At 53.2% G+C, this 19,783-nt stretch overlaps 10 protein-coding genes across 11 annotated transcripts; 4 read left to right on the top strand and 6 right to left on the bottom strand.

Annotated features, from left to right (window-relative positions):
* Nucleotides 1-293: 293 nt before the first annotated feature.
* PV07_02376 (thioredoxin reductase) lies at nucleotides 294-1,739 on the top strand. Its single transcript, XM_016388980.1, has one exon. The coding sequence runs from the start codon at nucleotides 557-559 to the stop codon at nucleotides 1,631-1,633; it is 1,077 nt and encodes a 358-aa protein (XP_016255908.1). The 5' UTR covers nucleotides 294-556; the 3' UTR covers nucleotides 1,634-1,739.
* PV07_02375 (uncharacterized protein) lies at nucleotides 1,631-3,269 on the bottom strand. Its single transcript, XM_016388979.1, has 3 exons — nucleotides 3,157-3,269; nucleotides 2,676-3,104; nucleotides 1,631-2,623 (listed from the first exon to the last, which is right to left on the bottom strand). The coding sequence occupies exons 1-3, from the start codon at nucleotides 3,211-3,213 to the stop codon at nucleotides 1,817-1,819; spliced, it is 1,293 nt and encodes a 430-aa protein (XP_016255907.1). The 5' UTR covers nucleotides 3,214-3,269; the 3' UTR covers nucleotides 1,631-1,816.
* Nucleotides 3,270-3,526: 257 nt separating this feature from the next.
* PV07_02374 (uncharacterized protein) lies at nucleotides 3,527-4,624 on the bottom strand. Its single transcript, XM_016388978.1, has 3 exons — nucleotides 4,570-4,624; nucleotides 4,124-4,521; nucleotides 3,527-4,074 (listed from the first exon to the last, which is right to left on the bottom strand). Exons 1-3 carry the CDS (start codon nucleotides 4,594-4,596, stop codon nucleotides 3,897-3,899), a joined length of 603 nt encoding a protein of 200 aa, XP_016255906.1. The 5' UTR covers nucleotides 4,597-4,624; the 3' UTR covers nucleotides 3,527-3,896.
* Nucleotides 4,625-4,943: 319 nt separating this feature from the next.
* PV07_02373 (mitochondria fission 1 protein) lies at nucleotides 4,944-5,513 on the top strand (the record flags this gene model as incomplete). Its single annotated transcript, XM_016388977.1, has 3 exons — nucleotides 4,944-4,981; nucleotides 5,038-5,131; nucleotides 5,184-5,513. The coding sequence occupies 3 exons, from the start codon at nucleotides 4,944-4,946 to the stop codon at nucleotides 5,511-5,513; spliced, it is 462 nt and encodes a 153-aa protein (XP_016255905.1).
* A 630-nt stretch (nucleotides 5,514-6,143) lies between these two features.
* Nucleotides 6,144-7,574, top strand: PV07_02372 (uncharacterized protein; the record flags this gene model as incomplete). The annotated part of the gene is made up of 3 exons (XM_016388976.1): nucleotides 6,144-6,254; nucleotides 6,307-6,743; nucleotides 6,791-7,574. The coding sequence occupies 3 exons, from the start codon at nucleotides 6,144-6,146 to the stop codon at nucleotides 7,572-7,574; spliced, it is 1,332 nt and encodes a 443-aa protein (XP_016255904.1).
* A 611-nt stretch (nucleotides 7,575-8,185) lies between these two features.
* Nucleotides 8,186-11,041, top strand: PV07_02371. Of its 2 annotated transcripts, XM_016388974.1 has the most exons (3): nucleotides 8,186-8,467; nucleotides 8,524-8,608; nucleotides 8,659-11,041. In XM_016388974.1, the coding sequence occupies exons 1-3, from the start codon at nucleotides 8,461-8,463 to the stop codon at nucleotides 10,697-10,699; spliced, it is 2,133 nt and encodes a 710-aa protein (XP_016255902.1). In that variant the 5' UTR covers nucleotides 8,186-8,460; the 3' UTR covers nucleotides 10,700-11,041. The 2 variants fall into 2 exon arrangements, with proteins under 2 accessions (XP_016255902.1, XP_016255903.1); XM_016388975.1 differs by having other exon boundaries at nucleotides 8,524-11,041.
* On the bottom strand, nucleotides 10,766-12,911 carry PV07_02370 (uncharacterized protein). The gene is made up of 3 exons (XM_016388973.1): nucleotides 12,400-12,911; nucleotides 11,385-12,343; nucleotides 10,766-11,324 (listed from the first exon to the last, which is right to left on the bottom strand). The coding sequence occupies exons 1-3, from the start codon at nucleotides 12,628-12,630 to the stop codon at nucleotides 11,144-11,146; spliced, it is 1,371 nt and encodes a 456-aa protein (XP_016255901.1). The 5' UTR covers nucleotides 12,631-12,911; the 3' UTR covers nucleotides 10,766-11,143.
* A 1,268-nt stretch (nucleotides 12,912-14,179) lies between these two features.
* Nucleotides 14,180-15,340, bottom strand: PV07_02369 (uncharacterized protein; the record flags this gene model as incomplete). Its single annotated transcript, XM_016388972.1, has 1 exon — nucleotides 14,180-15,340. The coding sequence occupies one exon, from the start codon at nucleotides 15,338-15,340 to the stop codon at nucleotides 14,186-14,188; it is 1,155 nt and encodes a 384-aa protein (XP_016255900.1). The 3' UTR covers nucleotides 14,180-14,185.
* A 472-nt stretch (nucleotides 15,341-15,812) lies between these two features.
* Nucleotides 15,813-16,903, bottom strand: PV07_02368 (uncharacterized protein; the record flags this gene model as incomplete). Its single annotated transcript, XM_016388971.1, has 2 exons — nucleotides 15,813-15,961; nucleotides 16,021-16,903. The coding sequence occupies 2 exons, from the start codon at nucleotides 16,901-16,903 to the stop codon at nucleotides 15,813-15,815; spliced, it is 1,032 nt and encodes a 343-aa protein (XP_016255899.1).
* Nucleotides 16,904-17,071: 168 nt separating this feature from the next.
* On the bottom strand, nucleotides 17,072-19,537 carry PV07_02367 (uncharacterized protein; the record flags this gene model as incomplete). Its single annotated transcript, XM_016388970.1, has 1 exon — nucleotides 17,072-19,537. One exon carries the CDS (start codon nucleotides 19,535-19,537, stop codon nucleotides 17,072-17,074), a length of 2,466 nt encoding a protein of 821 aa, XP_016255898.1.
* Nucleotides 19,538-19,783: the final 246 nt, after the last annotated feature.

Here is a 19,783-nt window from a genome sequence, read left to right as displayed (position 1 = left end):
TGAGAGCTGTTCCCATGTGCTGAGAGGGGGGCAGCGTAAGGGACGAGGTGAGAACCAAAGAAGCGTAAAACAGCCGCTGACGCTACCAATTGCGTTGAAGTAGGGCGACCGACCAGATGGATAGGTGATGCCGTGATCAAGGGCAGGTCAAAGATGGTGTTTGCTGCGAGGGAATTCGAGGCCCCTGGAATCTGCAGCGGCAGCTGCCCCAGCTCTCAGCTTTTGGTGGCTCGCTTCGACCCGACTTCGCCGCCACTGGCCGCCACAGTTTCTGGCGATTTGCAATCCAAACACACGAACTTCTTCTCACAATTTGTCAATCGACGTTGCTGGAATTTCTACTCTCCCTCAACCTTTCGGAAACGTTAAAACTCCCTCCTCCCCAGTCTCCCGCGCATTCTCTTCCTCATCCGTCAAGCTGTTTTACTCGAAGCTGCACCGCATCTCACGGCCTCTGCGCTCGTCCCTCAGTCTCTCCCTTGCCGCCGCATCGGTCTCCATCGAAAAACAACAGTCACCCGCTAAAGCGAGCTTTTCCACCTCTCTTTTGCGCGCCATGGCGCCTCCTCATACCAAGGTCGCCATTATTGGCTCCGGCCCTGCCGCTCATACTGCTGCGATCTACCTCTCCCGTGCCGAGCTCAAGCCCATCATGTATGAAGGCTTTCTTGCCGGTGGCACCGCGGCGGGCGGCCAGTTAACAACCACTACCGACGTGGAGAACTTCCCGGGCTTCTCCAAGGGTATTGGTGGCGCAGAGTTGATGGAAGAGATGAAAGCACAGTCCCTCCGGTTTGGTACGGAGATCATCACGGAAACGATCGCAAGGGTCGACCTAAAATCACGTCCGTTTCGCTTATGGAGAGAATACCAAGACGGAGAATCAGATGAGCCTGCACACACGGCTGATGCGGTCATCATTGCGACCGGCGCAAATGCGAGACGGTTACATTTGCCTGGCGAGGAGATATATTGGCAGAACGGGATTTCGGCGTGCGCAGTTTGTGACGGCGCCGTTCCCATCTTCCGCAACAAACCGCTCGTTGTGATCGGAGGAGGTGATTCTGCCGCAGAGGAGGCCATGTTTTTGACAAAATACGGCTCCCACGTCACTGTGCTGGTAAGGAGGGACAAGTTACGAGCCTCAAAAACCATGGCAAAACGATTGCTGGCGAATCCAAAGGTGACGGTCAAGTTTAACCACGTCGCAGTCGAGGTACAGGGAGAAGATAAACCGCGAGGACTTATGACACATCTGAAGGTCAGAAATGTGGTCACAAAAGAAGAGGAAGTTCTGGAAGCCAATGGACTGTTTTACGCAGTTGGCCACGATCCAGCAACCGCAATGTTTAAGGGCCAAATGGATACAGACGAAGACGGCTACATTTTGACAAAACCGGGCACAAGTTATACCAGCATTTCGGGTGTGTTTGCGGCCGGAGACGTGCAAGACAAACGGTATCGCCAGGCCATCACCAGCGCCGGAAGCGGATGCATAGCGGCTCTCGAGGCGGAGAAGTACCTGGCCGAGTTGGAGGATTCCGAACTGGACCTTGAAAAGGAGAAGCAGGCGAAGAAACCAGAGATCAACGGCGAATCGGCTCCAGAGTACCGGTCCAACCCGCTCCTGTAATTGTAAGACTTTCATGAGTAGATACTAGGCAGATAGATGCTAGAGATGCCTAGAAATTCGAAAGACGACCGGTTTATGGTTGAGACACTTTTCTCATTGTACACAAGTCTATCCAGCCCCCATCGCCATGCAGCAGTGCCTGTAGTAGTACAAAATGTCCGTCTCAGCATTCACGCTAGACCTTTATCTCCGTCTCAAATACCACGCGAAGGCTGTACTATGAACTTCAGCTTGGTAGGGACTGGGCACCTCGGCCAAGCCTGGTCTTGCAACGGGGTGTCTCAGGTATACTGCCGCGCAGATGTTGTGGTTGACTTCGAGGAATCGAGGGATGAAGGCAAATACACTCATGTAATCACGCGGCATCCACGGAGTAGCGTAAGGCTTGGAGTCATCGACAGGGTTCTCATGCATAGAGCGAAGTGCTGCATAGAGCTCGTTGTAATCGGCGTCGGTCAGGATAGTCTCCTCCTTAGGTTCTGGGGCAACCGATTCGGCCGCTGTCCCTGTCTTTGGACTTGGCTCAGAAGGCAGACTGCTCACGCCGGCGTCTTGATTTTCCTTCCGGATGTTTAGCTGGTGTTGGATTTCCGCAAATTGAGCTTCCAGACTGTCTGTGAGGATTGTCGATGATGCGGATCGTGACAGCAGCTTTTTGATGGCGATGGAGAACGCCCGAAGGTCCTGCTTCCGTTTCGCCCCAATATCTCGTTTCGATGTCGCGAGGATGCTCTTCGCTTTGGCTCGTAGGTCTTTGAGCACCTCCCGAGGATCTCTGTCAACATCGACATCATCTTCAGCAGCTTGTTCAGAGGCCTTTTCCTCATCGGCAGACTCTGCTGATATTTCTCCAGTAGTATCCTCCTCTCCAGCGTCTTCGCTCTTTGTCGCCTTTAGCGGGACTTTGGGTGCTCCTGTCGCCCACATAACTCGTTGCGGTTCAACCTGGAACATATCTCCAGGGTTGAGCAGATACCCCGGGTATCGCATCTGTTTCTCGCGTTAAGACTGCCACATTGAAAACGAGAAATATCAGCCTCACCTGCTTGCCATTGACTTTGACCGCTCCGTGTACGACAAATTGCCTGGCTTGACGAGCGCTACTGGCGAACATGGCCCTGAAGATGGCCGTGTCCAATCTCCGCTCCATCGGTGCAAAGGTCATTTGCATGTATGGTATTGGTGTTGCGGTCTTCTGCTTCCCTCTTGCCTCCAACCCGGATCCACGACCAGCCGATTCAAGAGAGCCATCATTGGAAGCCAAGTACTCTGCATCCATAGGTACCACGGACCGAATCCTCCTGTCGAACATTCGCAGCCATTGTTTCTCGCGGATATGTTCACCATGGTAGTTTCGCGCCAGGGATTTTGATGTCCATTTTTGTTTGAAAAAGTTATGTGATCTTCCCGAGTAAGGCATCTGTCGTGCCAGGTTGTAGAGGTTGTATTTGTTCCATGACTGTCTGATTTTCTGCGCAAGCAGTCAGTAACTTGGGCGAGAGAGGAGTTCCATCTGTACTTACAACTTCACCCAGAAGGTTCTTCTTCACCTTGAGCGGTGTCGACGGTTTGCGCGGCATTGTCGAGGAGTCCGTCGACACTGGTCCTATGCATTGAATGATCTTGGGCTTGTCGCAGCTAGAAAAGCGTAGCCGGAACAGGAATATTGAGTTTTCCCGACGCCCGCGCTGATATTTTCTTGGGCGAATCAGAGCCCTGACAATCACCAACTCAGGCTCTGGTCATGCCGCCCTATCGCGCGAGCGCGATATCAACCACATCTACCGAATACCAGAAATAACACCGAGAACAGGTTCCAGATTATATCTCAATCGTTTGTCAGAGATCATCTACAGTTTGTGCGAGGGGAAATGTGTCACGTCCGGGACTAGTTGAGGCAATAAAATGGAGATAAAATATTGAGGCAGACTCTCAGCAGCGCAAGTGGTGGTATCCAAGCCAACTGACTCAAGGACGGCTGCAATGGTGCTTGTGTAGTTGTATAGTACTTGGACGAAGCAGGATGTTCAGTCTGGCGCTGTAAACCAGGAACAGGACCCAAGGTATCGACGTAGATCTAGCAGCCAAAAACAACTTCAAATTGGAGCTTGGGCAACGACAGCTTTCCATTTCACCCATCCTGACATAGTGGTGTATTTCGGAATTGCAAACGACCTTCATGCTAAAGACAAAATCATCCCAATTGTTCCCAGACCAAGACTCCTCGCTTTGTGCTCATTAAGTTCGTGACGGGTCGTGAACATCAGCCTTGCATCGTTTGCCAGAAGTAGTCTGCGTAAAACCACTTCGAGAATTTGGGATCGATGTTGACAACATGCACATCGCCTTTCTTCGTGTTTGCAATTGTCGCCTTATTGTAGTTCCCTGCCTCGTCCTGCTCCAGCGCGATGCCGAGTGATCTGTATAGCCAAAGACGCAATCTATTATTAGGTCAGCACAGATTCCTGCATCTTGTGGCAGCCAACGCACATGGTGGGATCATCAACCTCCCGGGCTTGCCGTGTATTCTCGTCACCCTCGACACCTTGCTCTTCCAACGAGCACAGTCGTATCTTCAATCGCTCAAGTTCGGCTTCTAGTCTCTCGCTCTCTGCTTCTACCTCCGAGGCCTGTTTGGCGACCCGGAACTTCTTGGTATCGAGTTGTACTATCTCACTGGCATGTCTGCCGCTGTCATGGCTAGAGAGCACTTCGCGATGTTGAGAGGAAAGCGTGGCCAATTTGCGAGATAATTTTCTCAGCGCAGTCTCTGCGTCTCGAATGCGAAGCTCACGGGATTGTTGTAGGGTGGATAACGAGTCATTAACGCGCGACAGCGCGGCTTTGTCGGGTGCAATGTTGAAGTTGGAAATTGTAGCGCGGATGAGCTGCATCGCGTCAGGATGGTCTAGAGGTTGACAAGCTGGGTCACTTACAGTAGCTGGATCCTCGTCGAGAAGCATTTTGGGCGATGTTGGCCTCAAAAAAAAAAACAGTGGTTAATGGTAAAGTGGCCGTGGAGTTGACAGGATTTAGTTTGTGCATCTATTGTTGACATTGGTCGCGGGGAGCAACCAGCCAAAAGTTACCTCCCAAGGCTGCCTACAATTTGCGAGGGTGTTTATTGGGGAGTTGACGAAGGCCCCCTTATGGCGGACGTCATACCTAAGCCACTGCGTCGTTTGCTGAGCCACAGGACCCTGCAACTCCAATTGCGCTCAAAAGGCTCCCAACCGAAATCGCTATTTCGAATGCTATCACTGCCTCACCATCCTGCGCATACCTTATAAACGCCCGATTGACTATTGCGATGCCGTCGAATCTACCATACGCCGCAGACGCAGAAAGGTTGGTGGTCACATTCGACTACGGTGGATGACAGGTCTGACTCTATCTGCCTGCAGCCCTCTCAAACCGGCGGAACTACAAGTTCTGCGCGCCCAGTACGAGAAGGAAGGCGAGTATGTTGGGGTACAGACGAAATTCAACTATGCATGGGTACAGTTATTCCCTGACCGGCCAATACAAATGTCCAAACTGATGGTGATAGGGTTTGATCAAATCGAACCAGCGAAGCGAGCAACAACTTGGTGTTCAGCTACTTTCTGACATTTTCAAAACGACTCCTGAAAGGAGAAGGGAATGCTTATACTATCTGGCGTTGGGAAACTACAAATTAGGGAACTATGCTGAAGCGAGGAGATATAACGAGTTGTTACTAGACAAGGAACCAGGAAATTTACAGGCCGCCAGCCTGCGCCAACTGATCGATGACAAGGTATCAAGGGAGGGTCTGATGGGTGTTGCAATCATTGGCGGCGTCGCTGTTGCTGCGGGCATCGTTGGAGGCATGTTAATGAGAGGGTCGCGAAAGAGGTGACAACGTGTTTTCGGCCTTTGCGTTTGCTTTGGGGCTGTGTAGGATAATTGCCTGGGCAAGGAGAATGCCTGGTCCGGAAGAATGACTTGGAACGGCGTCGAATAATGCATATGAACAAGCCAACCCAGTGATCGGATGGGTCTGGTCATTGTTGAGGGTTGAAGACAAGTCGGCAATATTTCATCCTCAATTACTTCGCGCTCTAGTTTACTACGAAGTGGAACAGGCACAAGTTTGCTTTTATCGATAACCTAGGCCGGTGATCTGGAGGTGATGCAATCCCGCCCCGGTGACACGCAGACAACGGAAACCTACTGGGCTCTCTGGTCAATTATCTGATATCTTTTGATTCATCAATAACCCAAATATCATTTCGCCCGTTCCCTCTCCGTCCACTTAGAAAGGATATTTCGTCCTTGTGCGATCGACACCACTAGGCAACGACACATTCCACGCTCTCCCGCAGGGGACGCCACTCTTCCCCAGACCACCATACGAAACGCACGGTGCCGCATATCCACGCCACACCCAGCTTGCGCATGACGACAGCCTTGTCCCCACGCCATCTGTGCGCCTGAAATACCACACTGTCCATTCAAGTTAGCCTTCAATCGACCTCAAACCATCGTCATGTCAAGAATACAAGGTGAACGAGTCTTTTGTCACCAGTGCCAGAACGAATGGGATCGGGCGCACGGAGGACTCACCTGTCCCCGATGTGAAGGCGATTTCACTGAGATTGTATGCAGCCTCACCAACCCGTGGGAAAGTCAGTGCTAACACGACACACCAGCTCGAACCCGGCGAAGCCCCGTCTACCTACGACTTAGACCGACCGCCCTCTCTGCCCTTGCCCGTCGACCCGCCATCACCACCTACCGGAGACCTGCATGATCACACTGGGCTACAGAGCCATAATCCTTGGGCAGAAGATGCGAACGACGATGATGGAACCAACTTTACGACGTTCGAGTTTACAACCACCGGTGGAGGTGGGAGAATGGTTCTCAGCACCCGTTCATGGCGGGGCGATGGGCGCAATGTACGAGTAGATGACCTACATGAAGTGATTGATGAGATGGGGCAATTGCTTACCCGACTGGATGAACTACATAATCGAGGCATGCCTGCTCCCTTTGTCCCTCTAAGCCCCTTCGGATTCCCGCGAGGACAAGGCGCAGGCGGATTGGATGACCCTCACTTCCATTTGCAGCCGGCGGGTTTGCAAGAGTATGTTTCATAGGCACGGTGGTGATTTTGTGCTGAATCTTTCGCAGTCTCTTCTCCCTCATTTTGCAATCAATGCAACCAGAAGGGCTTCATGGTCCAGACCCTGACGACAGACGAAGAGGAGGCCAACCCCCTTTGCCATTTGACCTTCTCCATCAAATGCTCAACCCCGCGAACGCTCGAACTGGCGATATGGTGTACAGTCAAGAAGCCTTTGACCGGGTTATGACACAGCTCATGGAGCAACACAATGCAAGTACCGCACCTCCGCCTGCGTCAGAGGAAGCCATCCTGTCTCTCAAAAAGAAGAAGGTCGACCGGGAAATGCTAGGCGAAGAAGGGAAGGCTGAGTGTTCAATATGTATGGACAACGTTGAGTTGAACAACGAGGTGACTGTCCTTCCATGCAATCACTGGTTTCACGGTGACTGCGTAACAGCGTGGCTGAAAGAACATGATACCTGCCCCCACTGTCGGAAACCCATCACGGATCCGGAAGATCGATTGCGGCCGGGACCTTCAAGACGGAGACACAGCCGGCGAGCATCGTCAGTATCAAGTCCACGTGCCTATGGCCCTGAAGCCGGTCGATACCACCCAGCGCCGATTCCAGAGACTCCCCGCACGATACGAGAAGTCCGAGAGTCATATTACGGCAGGAGACATGACTACGATGTGGAACGCCCTGAAACCCATCGCCATGCAAGCACTCTCAGTGACCTGAGACGACATAGCTCAAGAGGCCAAGGTGGGAGCAGTGGCGGGAGTCGCAATGGTGGAAACAGTGGAGGAGTGACAGGCTGGATTAGAGATCATCTACCATTCTCTTGACGGCGTTGAACAGGAAGGCGTCTAATACTGTCACCCTTGAGACAATATGGACGATGAGAGTTCAGCGCAGAACCCCCACATTGGAGTATCCTCGAGAGCGGGCGCAATGCAGCATGCAAAATCTTTTATGTGCATTGGGACGCACCAGGCCGCATCAGACGGTCCACCTCATTTCGGCCAGTTCTCTTATGACTCTTAGAGTCCTGGATTGGTTAGACATGATCTCAAAATGCAGCAGGAGCAACATGATCATCTTGGGAGACGCGGAGATTAAAGTGATAGTGCAGCAAATTCCCACAGGACGAGAATGCGGGTTTGGGTCTGGGAAATACTAATTCATCTCGGGACAGACACCCAGGAGGCATTTTCCCAAGAAATATGGACGAGGCTGTGGAATAGACAATCGGCACATTAATGCAGCGAATACCCCTTTTCGACTTGTTAGTTGGAGTACAAATAGCTGGTGTATCTGTGTGTCGACTATACTCGGTATCGCTTTCACATGCCGGTGCGTCACCTGATGGCCAAACTTTCACATGCCCTTCGGCCCGCAACGTGGGTTTCCGCATCCTCGCTCGCCGTTTCTGGTACCTGAGCATGCCACAGCCACCCGGACTCCGGGGCTACAACGTCAGAGGAGTCTTCGTTGCGATGGCAGTGGTCACAGGTTCTGTGCCTCCTTGTCAGCCGGTGGCCTTCTATGCTTTTGCTCCAGAACTCTACCGTGTTTCCTTTTCTCTTCCATTCTCTGCATGCGGACAAAAGCTCGGTAGTTGTCCGTGCTCTGGAATGGCGTTGTCTTGTTGTGGCATTCTCCGACTGCCCTGCATTCGACTTCCCTTTTGAATCTATGATTGATGTCTCTGGCGCCCAGTGAATCTCAAGTATGATAGGTCTGCTTAAGAACCGCCCTTGTCGTGAAGTCCTTTGCGCTGATCAGAGTGGGCAGATCATGTGCTGGGCCGGCCGTCGTCTCAGTTCCGCAAAGTCCAGGTCTTCGCAGTTGTCTCGTTCTGGTCACTCTACCTTCTGAGGTAATCTCTTTGTTCTGCTTTGGAAGATCGCTTGCTTATGACAGGATAAGAGGCGATAAGCATGGCCCTCCACTCATTCGATCCATCTCCCAGCGCCTCTCGAAACGATTCACTGTCTGGCAATCTATTGTCTTGACCTTCCTCTGGCTCTACATATGCCGAAACTTTGCGAAGATCGTTGGCCTCGAGTCCCCCGAACCCCTCGCAAACCTGTACAACAGAGCATACTTTCGAGCCACATGGATCACCACGGCTCTGGACGCTGGTTTCTGGAGCGCTATGAGGATTAGAAACAAGGCCCTCAGGGATTTATGCTCAATCATATTCTCTGTGTACTATCTCTTCTCGGCAGAGCAAGCGGATGAAAAAGTCCGCAAAGTTCGCGCTGTTCTGACGGTCGATCATTTACGAGTCGCATGGAACAAGCCAACCACACCTTACCTGAAGTTCTTCACGGCGTTATTACGCCCTCGCTTCACCAAATACAAGCCGCGGCGGATTCGCATCCCTCGCCCAAGACAATCTCATTACAAAGAACCCGTAGTTGCATGGATGTACTTCGACGGCTCCCTCGCTGAGTTGGAGAAGCAGGAGAACGTGGTTCTAGATATCCCAGGAGGAGGCTTCGTTGCCATGGACCCGAGGACAAGTGATGACAAGTTGCTTGCGTTGGCCGGAAGAACCGGGCTGCCAATTCTTAGTCTCGATTATCGCAAGGCGCCCGAATATCCTTACCCGTACGCTCTGAATGAGTGCTTTGACGTCTACACTCAGATCGTGGCAACTCGAGGCCGGTGTATCGGGATGAAACCGGACACGTGCCCAAGGATCGTGATCACGGGCGACAGCGCAGGTGGAAATCTGGCATGTGGCACGACTTTGATGGTGATTCAGTCGAATCAGAGCAGCACTTCTCGAGGAATCCTGCCGACTCCTGCTGGACTGGTTCTCTTGTACCCGGCCTTGGACTTCAACATTGGCAGCTGGATGACGGACGATCAAATGGCGCTGATCCGTAACCCGCGGACAGCGAAGAAATACGAGCGGTTTATCAAGCGCAAGAGTGAGGATATCGATCGCCGATATACTCCAACAACTCCACGTCCGATGAGCGACGACGAGGACGACCCTAATCACGATTTCTTCGCCCCTCGAGTCGAGAGCCCTGTCCAAGAGGAAATGCCCCTTGACCGAAAGAACACCGACGTGGAAGCCCAAAAGCAGGCTGTCGCGCTCTCTAAGCCTCAACCGCTCAAAACCAGACTGGCCGTCTCCAGCATCATCTCCTACTTTGGCGACCGGATCCTCACTCCGGAGATGATGCGTGCAATGATCATCCTCTACGTGGGGCCATACCATCGACCCGACTTTACAACAGATCATTTGCTTTGTCCCGCTGTCGCCTCTGAAGGGCTCCTCGCGAAGTTTCCCAAAACGTACTTCCTGACCGGCGAACGCGACCCGTTGGTGGATGACACAGTCATCTTCGCCGGTCGCTTACGCCAAGCGAAACTCCATCTCTTCCGTGAACGACAAGAGGTTGGCCTAGAGAAGTCGACGGCCGAGTTTAATGAGAAGGACCATGTTGAGGTGACCCTGATTCCGGGAATATCACACGGCTTTGTGTCCTTCGTCAGCATCTTTCCAGAGGGCTGGAAACACATCTTCCGCTGTGGGAAGTGGATCCAAGAGATTTTCGCAAGGCCACCGCATCAATTCGAGGGCCCCGCGATTGAAAGCAGGTTGAGACAGGGAACGTTCACGCACGACTCGGGCAGCTCGCTCGAGCTTGCCACGACAACCGAAACGAGGCACCACAAAAGGACCCCGACGGGAGAGAGTATGGATGACGATGCACCACTGGTCATGTCTAGCCTAAGCTCCGGCAAAGAAGCAAGTTCGTCGGCGGCGGCGAGGCCCAATGGAGCAACGAAAGGGGAGAACAACCGGCGGAAGCAGGAAGACAAGCAAAAGGGCGCCGACAATCTTGGCCGAAGCAAGAGCCTCGTGAGTCTCGGCAGCGAAGAGGACCTGCTGAAGCGGAGGATGAAGGGATTGACGGTGGGACTTCTAGGGTCTCAGGATTCCTGAGACGGAGATCGAACCCGTCACTGCCATCGGAGCCCCAAGAGCCCAAGATCTGTACTGAGTCCTGTGGTTGGATTGTCGGTCGCCATCGGTTACACGTCAACAGGAATCTATGAAATTAGATCTGTGTCAAGCCAATGTGGCCCGAACCAATGTGGCCATTGATGCTTCGTATTAATCTCAGGTTTTTGATTTTCGTCCCAAGCCTGTTTGCACCCCTTCGGAAAATACGCCTAGCTCGCCTCTAGGAACTGCCCTTTAGACATTCATCTCCTCATGCTTTGATCTGACACAGATATCCGTCAAAAATCGATGCGCCATAATTACCCAACAGTAGATTTCCACCCAGAATACATTGCTAAATAGCCTACATTTTTTTCTCTTTGTCCGGTTCAATCGCCAGCCCCAGCACCTACGGTAAGCGGAAGATGGCGACGTTGTGGCTCTTCACCCGTACCGTTCTACGCCCCCGGCTTTACTAACGCTTGACCTCCGAATGAAGCCCATAATCCCATCCCCCTGGGACTGTGGTGACTGGGGATGGGGCAGAGGCTCCGAAGCCGCCATCTCATGGACATGCGGCGGTGGCGGGGCGCTGTATATCATGGAGTGGACAGGGGTTCCGTTCCTATTGATAAAGTTAGCTTTTTATGTTCCTGGGCCCGTTTTGGTAGTTATCCATGCTTACGTGCTATGCGGAACACCGCTGCTATACGCTGGGACTGCGTACATCTGACTCGGGCTCGGACTGTGTGGTAAGGCGAAATCACTTCCTGGCGCCATCGGACTGGGACTCAGAGAGTCGCTCATTGGCATCGGATACGCGGGATGCAGAGGGGGTGACATGTTAGGATCATGTGAAGGCACGTATCCCGGCAGGGCTGGTGAGGGTGCCATGCCCACGACGCTGCTGTGCATGGACATATGCTTGGTCGGATCGGTCATGTAAGATAGGTGGCTATGCGGCGCTTGTGGGTTGTAGGAAACCTGAGTAGCGTGGCCCGTGTTGGGGCGGTCGTCGATGTGTTTGATGTTGGACCCGCGAGCGCGAGATTGACGGCCACAGAGATAGAGGGCGACAGCTGCCGCGAGAGCAACGGCAGAGGCTCCAATTGCAATACCCGCGATTGCACCGCCAGAGAGGCTTGAGCTGGAGGATGACTTTTCACTGGCGCTGGTTGCACTGGCGGATGCCGACCCGGTGGAAGAAGCAGTCGGCGACGCACTGGGAGCTGGGGACGACGTGGTGAAAGGATCCTCGCTCTCGTCGGGCCAAGGTTGACCTGGTAGTAACATGAACTGTGATTCCGATGCCAGGTCTTTTTGGTGTTGCAGGGATGTCGTAGCATTGGGATTGATGACCCCAACCATCTGATGAGATATACACGATCCTGGGGCGCCGCAGTAGTAAAAGATGGGGTTTGTGTCATTGACCAGAATCGACCATTGAGGCGGGTCGGGCAATATTGCGTCGACAGGATAAAAGCCCGAGAAGAATCCGACCTTGTCGACGCCCGTGTCCTCGTATGGAATGCAAGGATAACCATATTCAGCGCGAATGACGGAGTGGTTTGTTGGGTAGAATTGGAACAAGATCGTGTCGCCAACTTCGGCCAGAGTTACGTCGGGAACGAACGTAAACCCTCCCTACTCAATGTATCAGTTATAACCCTTGCCACGACCCTCTTTGGAGCGTTGCATACCAAAGCCACTGCAACCGTATGTGTTATGGGGCCTTGCGTCGTGCTCGTGGCATTTGTCGAGCTACTCGAACCTGCGCTGGAACTTGGATTTGAAGATGTGGTAGCGGGGGCAGTAGTGACTGAATCCGTAGGGGTAGTCGTCGATGAGTCGGTCGAAGTCGTGGCAGTACCACCCTCCTGGGCAAATCCCAGCGCGGCGAGGCCGAGGAAGAGAGCGAGGGACCGACGCATCGTGAACCGGAATGAGCGAAATCGACGAGGTACTGTCGAGGTCAATGGCCTCTCCGCGCCGGTGGCCGTTGGGATAGGATTGTGGAAGTATCGAAATCACATCAACACACACAAACAGAAAAGAAAGTAACGAGCGAGAAGGAAAGAATGGACGAAGTTGGGAACGGTTGGACCTAACTTGTGGAATCCCAGATGGAAGAGGGCTGCCCTGGTGTACTCGGTACGCAGACGAGAAAGCTGGACTTCGGGACTTTGATGGCCCTGCACGGCAAAGGGCGGTGCCAGAGGCAACCTGACGGGCGAAGCTAGCTCTGCAAGCTGCTTGCGCGATGCAGTCAAACTTGCAGCCTCATGCAGGTACCGACGGGTCCAGCTCGCCTAGCACAGAATAGCGCAGGGCGACGACTGCAAGGCCAGACTCTCCACGACATGGCATTGTCACTGTCAGAACCAGGGGATCTTGCCGAATGGGGCAGGCCTGCGATGGCTCAGCCCTGGCAGATAAGGAGTCCAACGCCAGTTCGGCTCCAACAGACAAGGAGAACCCTCGCTAACGAGGCCCAGAAGGCTGCTGCAAGAGGCTAGACCCGGTCAGCACGAGAAGCAGCTCGTCCCCGGTAACCAAATCCAACTGGTCCTCTCGTCGGAGAATTGCAGCATCATGATGAAAGGACCCCGAAGGTATCAGGTTCTCACGCTTGCTCTGGCGCTCTGAGGCTCTGTTCTCGTCGTTGCTGACCTATTGCCACGCAGCACCTTGGGAGACATCAACCTCCGAACATCTACACGCCACGTGAAGAGCACGGGCTATGATTCGCGCAAGACTTTGTTCGGGACGACAGGAGAAAAAGGATGATGAAAACACCAAAAAAACACAATGCAGGGCGGGGGATTCAAGTCGGAGCTCGCTTCTCGCGTCCGCGCCCAATCCTCCGAAAGCCACCTTCTCGTATGCTTCCAATGATATGGAGCTGACTCGTGGGGCGAAGGCATGGCCCCGAAATTGCATTATGCAACACGAACGCCTCGACCACACCATGCCGCTCTAACCTCCGCCATGTTGCTTTGGTGGCTGGCGTGAAATTGCCCTCACGAGCACCCAGTCGAGATTCGACAACCGCAAAGAAGAGAAAAGGACAGGCGCTGCATACTCGTACAACTACGAGAAGTGGGGAGATTGGAAAAGCATGGACCAAAAGCTTAACGGCCCGACCTCCCGCACGTGTCCGCAGGGTGCGAGGCATGCATGCGTGGATGACCGAGTCCTGTCGAGCGCCGGTACTCGAGATGCGAGCAGGTGAATGCTCCCTACTCGTACGTACTGATACCAATGCTCGGAGACCGGGGATGGCTTTTGTTTTCGGTCACGATAGCGAAGAACGAGCGGACAGGGGCCTGCCTGCCTTCCAGGATGCAACCCTGTCTGAATACGCGATATCCTTGGAAACGATCCAAAGATAGCAACGAACCGTGTCAATCATTGCAGATGATGATGGATGTTATTACTTCATAGAGAGGAAGAAGGCCTCTCCCAACCTCTTTGCCCTGGCCCTGGTCATACCACCTCTCCCAGAATACTCCCGCTCCCTAGCATCGGCGCCCCCCTTGAAGCACGCAGTTCATTGCTTCTCTTCACGATATCTCTGTCGAGAATCCACCACCACGACTTGAACACCTTTTCGCCCACTTCCCAGTTCATCTCCGAGTAGGGATCACCACCGCTTATTCTTACCCCCTCTGCGCTGTCTTCCAGGTCATATACAAAGTCTAGCAGGGCCGTTGGAGAGGCCGCCCCCGGTGGTCGAAACTGAGGAGGCTGTGACAACACTTTGATCATCCTGTCGCGCGCCAACGGCCATGGCAGGAGGTCAATGACCGGGTGGTGTGGGATAGTCATCTGGACCAGCGTCGGTTGCAAATTACTCGGGAGGTAACTGAATTGTGTCAGGCTGGTGGAAGAATCGGCGAACGGCGACGTTGAGGTCAGGGACCATATGATGTCTTGCACTTTCATGCGTCTGGCAATTGCCATGCACCCCCGCAGTAAGGTAAGCTCGGCCATCTCCAAGTGTGCTTCGTCGGGAAATGAATATGTCATCTCCTGATCAAAAATCGAGGTCCCTTGAGGCGTCGTCTGACCGGTCCCCGGAGTTCCTTGGTCTACCGGGAGAGGTGCTAGCGACCAGGTTTCGCTCTCGCTCGAAGATGTATGCTTCGATGATGACAGCGGTGTGCTCGGCAATGAAGGAAGCAGTACCGATGTATCCCAGAGTACCTGATCTTGAGTAGGTATACCAGCGAAGGAATATGCGTCGTACGTAGCAAAGGCATCCGACAGGGTAGGGAGCGTTACAGTTTCCGCCGCCGTCTCGACCGGGTAATCACAAGCACCGTCATCGAACGACATGTCTGATGGTTGGAAGGTTGGATGCAATACTTGACCACCAGTGTCTGTATGTGCTCCGTCGGCATTTGATGATGCGCTTGGGCTCGTAGGCGAAGGAGGGCCCTGGCCATAGAACACGTTGGCATCCCCATTCACGTCTGCTGCATGGGCTTCGAGCTTTTTGATGTGCTCTTTTCGCCTCTGGCGATATCGTCGTTGGGCGAGGACGTTGAGCACTCGCTTCCTTTCTGCCGCATTTTCGCCAGGCTGGGGTATCGCCAGCGGCGCGGCTTTGCGCTTCACCTGACCTTTCTTCTCCGCCATCGCCCCGTAGAGCTGGAGCGAAGTTGAAGAAGACGAACGGAGCCTCAAGTGGATGATGGTGATGGGGCAAAGATAATATCCTGAACAGCCAACCTGGAGACAGTATGGTTCAAGCGAAACTCTTCAGGAATCAATAAAAACAACAGCCGAAGACCCCAGGAACAATAGAAGCTCTCGTGAATTTCCTGGATTTTGTACTATGCCGTTTACTTCGTCTCCTCGATCCAGGAAGATTATCACCACCGTTAGCAACGTCAAGTCTGGATTTAAAGACGACAACTACCTCCCGACAAGCGAACATGCCAAAGTGCCGTAGCTGCAGGCCATAACGTTATGGATTTCATAACGAACGCCCGTAGCCAACCAAGAATACGAGGTTGCTTTGCGCGATGTGGGGTGCGAAGAGCGCAAGGATGATGGTCAACGCGCTGCGATAGGCCTCGAAATCTCCGCCTAGACGTTCCCCGCTCTTTCAAAGTCCGAGTACGAAGGAGAGAATGTCCCCGGTGACCTGATCTGCGTGCGTGAGGTACATACCGTGCGCCGCCTTTTCGTAGATTTTGACTTGGGCTTGCTTTGCGAGGTTCGGAATGAGGTGCGCAGTGGCTTCGGCGGGATTACCTGTGCAAAATCATGAGAACTGTGGATGAGACCGACAGGGCGATGCAGAATCCGCTTACTCTGGTCATTGTCTCCGTGGATAACGAGAACCCTCACGTCTTTCCCATCCAGTTTCTTGAGATCGTTGGTGAAATCCCTGTTTGTGATGATCTGGACGCAACTCTCAATCGCAAGAGCGTCGGCTTGTGCAACAATCCATTCGAATCTTTGCAGAACTGTCTCTGGCACTTCGATTCCGATGTTGAAAGGAACGCCAAACACGCCGGGGAGTGCGGTTCTGGTGAAACCCATGCGATCCTGGCGGAAACCGGTTAAGATCATGTCCCACAGCTCTCGAGAGGGCGCCATAGGATTCGTATCTGTCTTCAGTGGGAACGGAAGACTCGGACCCAACCATATCAATCCCTGACATTGTTTCTGCAGCTCTTGTCGCATCTGGAGGTACGCCAAAAGCGATTCTCCGCAGCCCATGCTGCTCGCAACGAAGACGAACTTGCCGACCTTGACATGGTCAATCAAGTCAATGGTGTCTTGCGCAAAGGTGTCGTACGTGATGTCGCTGCTGCGGCTGGTGTTCCATTCGCTTTTCCCAAAGCCTCTCCGGTCGGATGCAAGACATCGGATGCCATACGTTTCGCTGAGTGGCACCATCACATGCTCGTACATCTGATAGGACATTGGCCATCCATGGATAAAGACTAGTGTTATACCGCTGTTGCTACAGTCCTTTGCCGGACTGTCTGTGGGCTGGAAACGAGGGCGGCTCGAGGCTGGGTTGTAGTCAACGTAGTGAAGCGATGCACCGTCCAGGCTGGAGTGGATAAAGGGCATTTTAGCAAGTTGGATGAGATAGTTCGAGTTCGAATCAGTAGTTGCAAAGTTCAAATCCGTGGGCTTTGTGAACGTTGATAGATGGAGAGACTGAAGCGCGTTCCTATTCATATTTATAGGCGTGAGAGGCTGCAGTCCCACCAAGATGAAATGCATGGATAACGAGAAGCTTGCAGGTCGAGGCTGGCCTATTGCATTATCTCATTCATGTCGTTAACCACCGCTGGTCATCCGTCATCCTACGATACTATCGACATGCTCTAACCCTGACATGTCCACTCAGCCAGTATCATCGCTCTGCCTGCTCACCGTTCCTTGTCGGGTGGGTGTCGGTGTAGGACTCCCTTCGCGGTCGAGTCCACGACCCATGGGTCGGACTCTGCTCCCTACAAAGCCCTTTCGATTCCTGCCAGTGCGGCCCCGACCTAGCCAATTCAGTTTTAGTTGCTTGTTGAGTTCTTCCATCTTGTTCTGAGCTTCATCTCCTGACTGGATCGAACACAAGACCGATAAACACTGGAGCATTCGGCCCACAGTCTCTGTGACGTGCGATGATGAACTATCAGTCGGCCTTGCTGCTGGTGGAGAACTAAATGATTGGAAGGCCACGTCCTGTGCAGGATTGCTCACCACAGACAGATTAGACGTTGCGCGAGACCTGCCGCCGGAAGTCATACTGCCTAGCAATGTGCTGCTCTGAGAGTTGTAGCTTCCATACGTCGGCTCAGTGCCTTGTGCAGTTCCCGGTCTGTCACTTCCGCCGCTGTTGCCGCGATTTCTATTGCCGTTCTCAAATTGCATGATCGAAGCGTTGATGCTGTCTAGACTCAGTCGAGAGAAGGTCGACTTGAGCACCTCATAGCGTGGTAGTACGATGGTGTCCCGGTAGCTGATGAGGAGAATGCGTCTGACCTCCAGCTCCTCTCCAGCAGCTACCACAAAGTCTGCGCCCTCACCGGATGCCGGTGACGATGACAGCTTGCTCCCACTCTCATGGCTTGGTAAAGCTCCCCAGAATTCTGCGGCCATCTTGGGGGTAGTTAGTATACTGCCTCTTCCCTTGAATTCTTGATCAAGAGGAAGGAAGACAGCTTGCATGAATGGGAGGATTTTGCCAAACACCTCCATCCATATACCCACCAGCCGGGGTACCAGGCTGTTATCGGCGACATTGCGCAGGGTATGGTTGAGGCTGAGAAAGCCAGTCTTCAAGAGGTCTTCCAGATCTCCAATCACAATGCTGGGATCTTTTCTTTGCACGCATCTCTGCACATGAATTGTGACGAGTTTGTTCAAGTCTTCAACGGCTATTCGTACATCTTCTCCTTCGAATGTCACCAATATTTTTGCCCTCAGAAGATCCCAAGCGTCATCTGCGGACATGTTGGAGAGACCAAAGTTTGCCCCTGCTTCTTTGATCTCGCTGTATGTGTTGAAATTGCTGACCGACTGATTGGTAAAGCTGGTCCCGAGGGACGGCCATTCGGAGGTGTCGCTTTCTCCTCGGCTATAGACAGGTTCGAGGTTGGCAAATGCAGCCTGGGCTTTTTCTTCCTTCTTCTTTTCCCGAAGAGCACGGCCTCCATGGCGAAGGTCAAGCCCCGAGACCGATTTGGCAAAGTTGGACGACGGATTAGGAGACGGGGGAGCAAAGGAATAAAGGGATTGCGGGTTGTTGATGTCCACTGGACGGGAATTTGAGTTGGCAGAAGAGAGTGGAAGGGCAAAGGTCTCGTCTTTGTCCTTGAGTTTCAGTTTCTGGCGCAGACCATGGTGCTTGTGGGCCTTGTCTTTCTGCTCCCTTTGCTCCGGGAAAGGCACAATAGTCGACGATGATGGGTTGGCAAGCTGATACAGGGAGGAGGAGTTGGAAGACAGTGACTCAGCCAGGCTTGTGGTCGAGGCATTCATAACCTTCGACAACCCACTTGGTGCCAATCGGTTTGGCGACGGCAATGGCTTCTCTTTAGCCTCCTTGTCCTTGTCTCTTGACAGCACAATATGCTTCGGTCTAAACCTCTTCAAACCCTTCTTCGACTTCTCTTCTTCCACCAAAGACACTTGGCTAGTCGATGCGAAATTCCTTGGGAATACGACGCTAGCTGCTGTCGCCGCCGCATTGGTGCCGATCAATCCGTTGCGATACTGTTGTTCCGCAGCTGGGGTTGGGGATTGGCCCTCATGAGAGCCTGCCGACCCTCTACTATTACGCCGACTTTCCTGTTGGCTCTGCTCTTGTGGGAATGGCACTGTCTGCGATCTCTTGCGGGAATGGTTTGTGGCATTCAGGTGTTGCATCGCAGCCTGAGCCGCAATTTGAGAAGGGTTGAGCGCAGGCATCCCGATATGATCGTGAAGCTGAGATTGGCTTGCCAGGGAGGCAGAAGGCATCGACGGTTCGAAGTAGCCCTGTGAGTGCTGTCGTGGACGGTGCTTTTGCAGTTCGGGCGGAGGGCCTAGATTATGTTTTGCGCTGCCGTCACGAGGCATGTAATGTGCAGACGGCCGGTTATGAGACAGGAGCGAGGCATTGCTTGTATTGTTGTGCGAAGCAAACGTAGGTAAATGTTGGTTGTAAGGAGATCTCTTGACGACTGAGAGGCGTGAAGAGCCAGAGGTGTCGCTGCCGCTCGAGCTAGGTCGATTGCTCTGCTTCGAGTCCGCCCGTGACGGGTTAGGGGAAACAGACGAGGCAGGAGGGACTGGTGACCGAAGTCCAGTCCGTCGCTGAGGAGGCGGTTCCATGGTCGAATAGAGAGAGTGTGAAAGGCCGTTCGCTCCACGGATTCGGAGAGGGTGTCATGGACTGGGAGGTCACCGGATCAACTGCGCGGGAAACATTGCAGGACAAACAAGCACTAGCGACATGCCATGATCGCTTTACACCTTTAACAAGGCGAGTTGAGTTCGTCCACCGAAGTAGGAGTCGTGGGTCGAGGGCGAATGCGCAGCCGAAATGATATTGTTGACGTTGGTGTTGCGGTTGGAGGC

This window comes from Cladophialophora immunda, assembly GCF_000835495.1.
Source record: "Cladophialophora immunda strain CBS 83496 unplaced genomic scaffold supercont1.1, whole genome shotgun sequence".
Classification (NCBI taxonomy): Eukaryota; Fungi; Ascomycota; class Eurotiomycetes; order Chaetothyriales; family Herpotrichiellaceae; genus Cladophialophora; species Cladophialophora immunda.
This window is presented reverse-complemented; position numbering and strand designations above follow the sequence as displayed.

Excerpts from the sequence above, each read along its gene's own strand:
- PV07_02376 (XM_016388980.1), top strand. The coding sequence starts at position 557 with ATGGCGCCTCCTCATACCAAGGTCGCCATTATTGGCTCCGGCCCTGCC.
- PV07_02375 (XM_016388979.1), bottom strand. The coding sequence starts at position 3,213 with ATGCCGCGCAAACCGTCGACACCGCTCAAGGTGAAGAAGAACCTTCTG. Across the intron at positions 3,105-3,156 it reads AGAACCTTCTGGGTGAAGTT|AAAATCAGACAGTCATGGAA; the intron begins GTAAGTACAGAT and ends CTGCTTGCGCAG. Across the intron at positions 2,624-2,675 it reads TCAAAGTCAATGGCAAGCAG|ATGCGATACCCGGGGTATCT; the intron begins GTGAGGCTGATA and ends CGCGAGAAACAG.
- PV07_02371 (XM_016388974.1), top strand. Across the intron at positions 8,609-8,658 it reads TGGTCACTCTACCTTCTGAG|AGGCGATAAGCATGGCCCTC; the intron begins GTAATCTCTTTG and ends TGACAGGATAAG.
- PV07_02370 (XM_016388973.1), bottom strand. The coding sequence starts at position 12,630 with ATGCGTCGGTCCCTCGCTCTCTTCCTCGGCCTCGCCGCGCTGGGATTT. Across the intron at positions 12,344-12,399 it reads ATACGGTTGCAGTGGCTTTG|GGAGGGTTTACGTTCGTTCC; the intron begins GTATGCAACGCT and ends TACATTGAGTAG. Across the intron at positions 11,325-11,384 it reads AGCGGTGTTCCGCATAGCAC|GAACGGAACCCCTGTCCACT; the intron begins GTAAGCATGGAT and ends CTTTATCAATAG.
- PV07_02374 (XM_016388978.1), bottom strand. The coding sequence starts at position 4,596 with ATGCTTCTCGACGAGGATCCAGCTACT. Across the intron at positions 4,522-4,569 it reads TCGACGAGGATCCAGCTACT|CTCATCCGCGCTACAATTTC; the intron begins GTAAGTGACCCA and ends GACGCGATGCAG. Across the intron at positions 4,075-4,123 it reads GAGGTTGATGATCCCACCAT|ATTGCGTCTTTGGCTATACA; the intron begins GTGCGTTGGCTG and ends ACCTAATAATAG.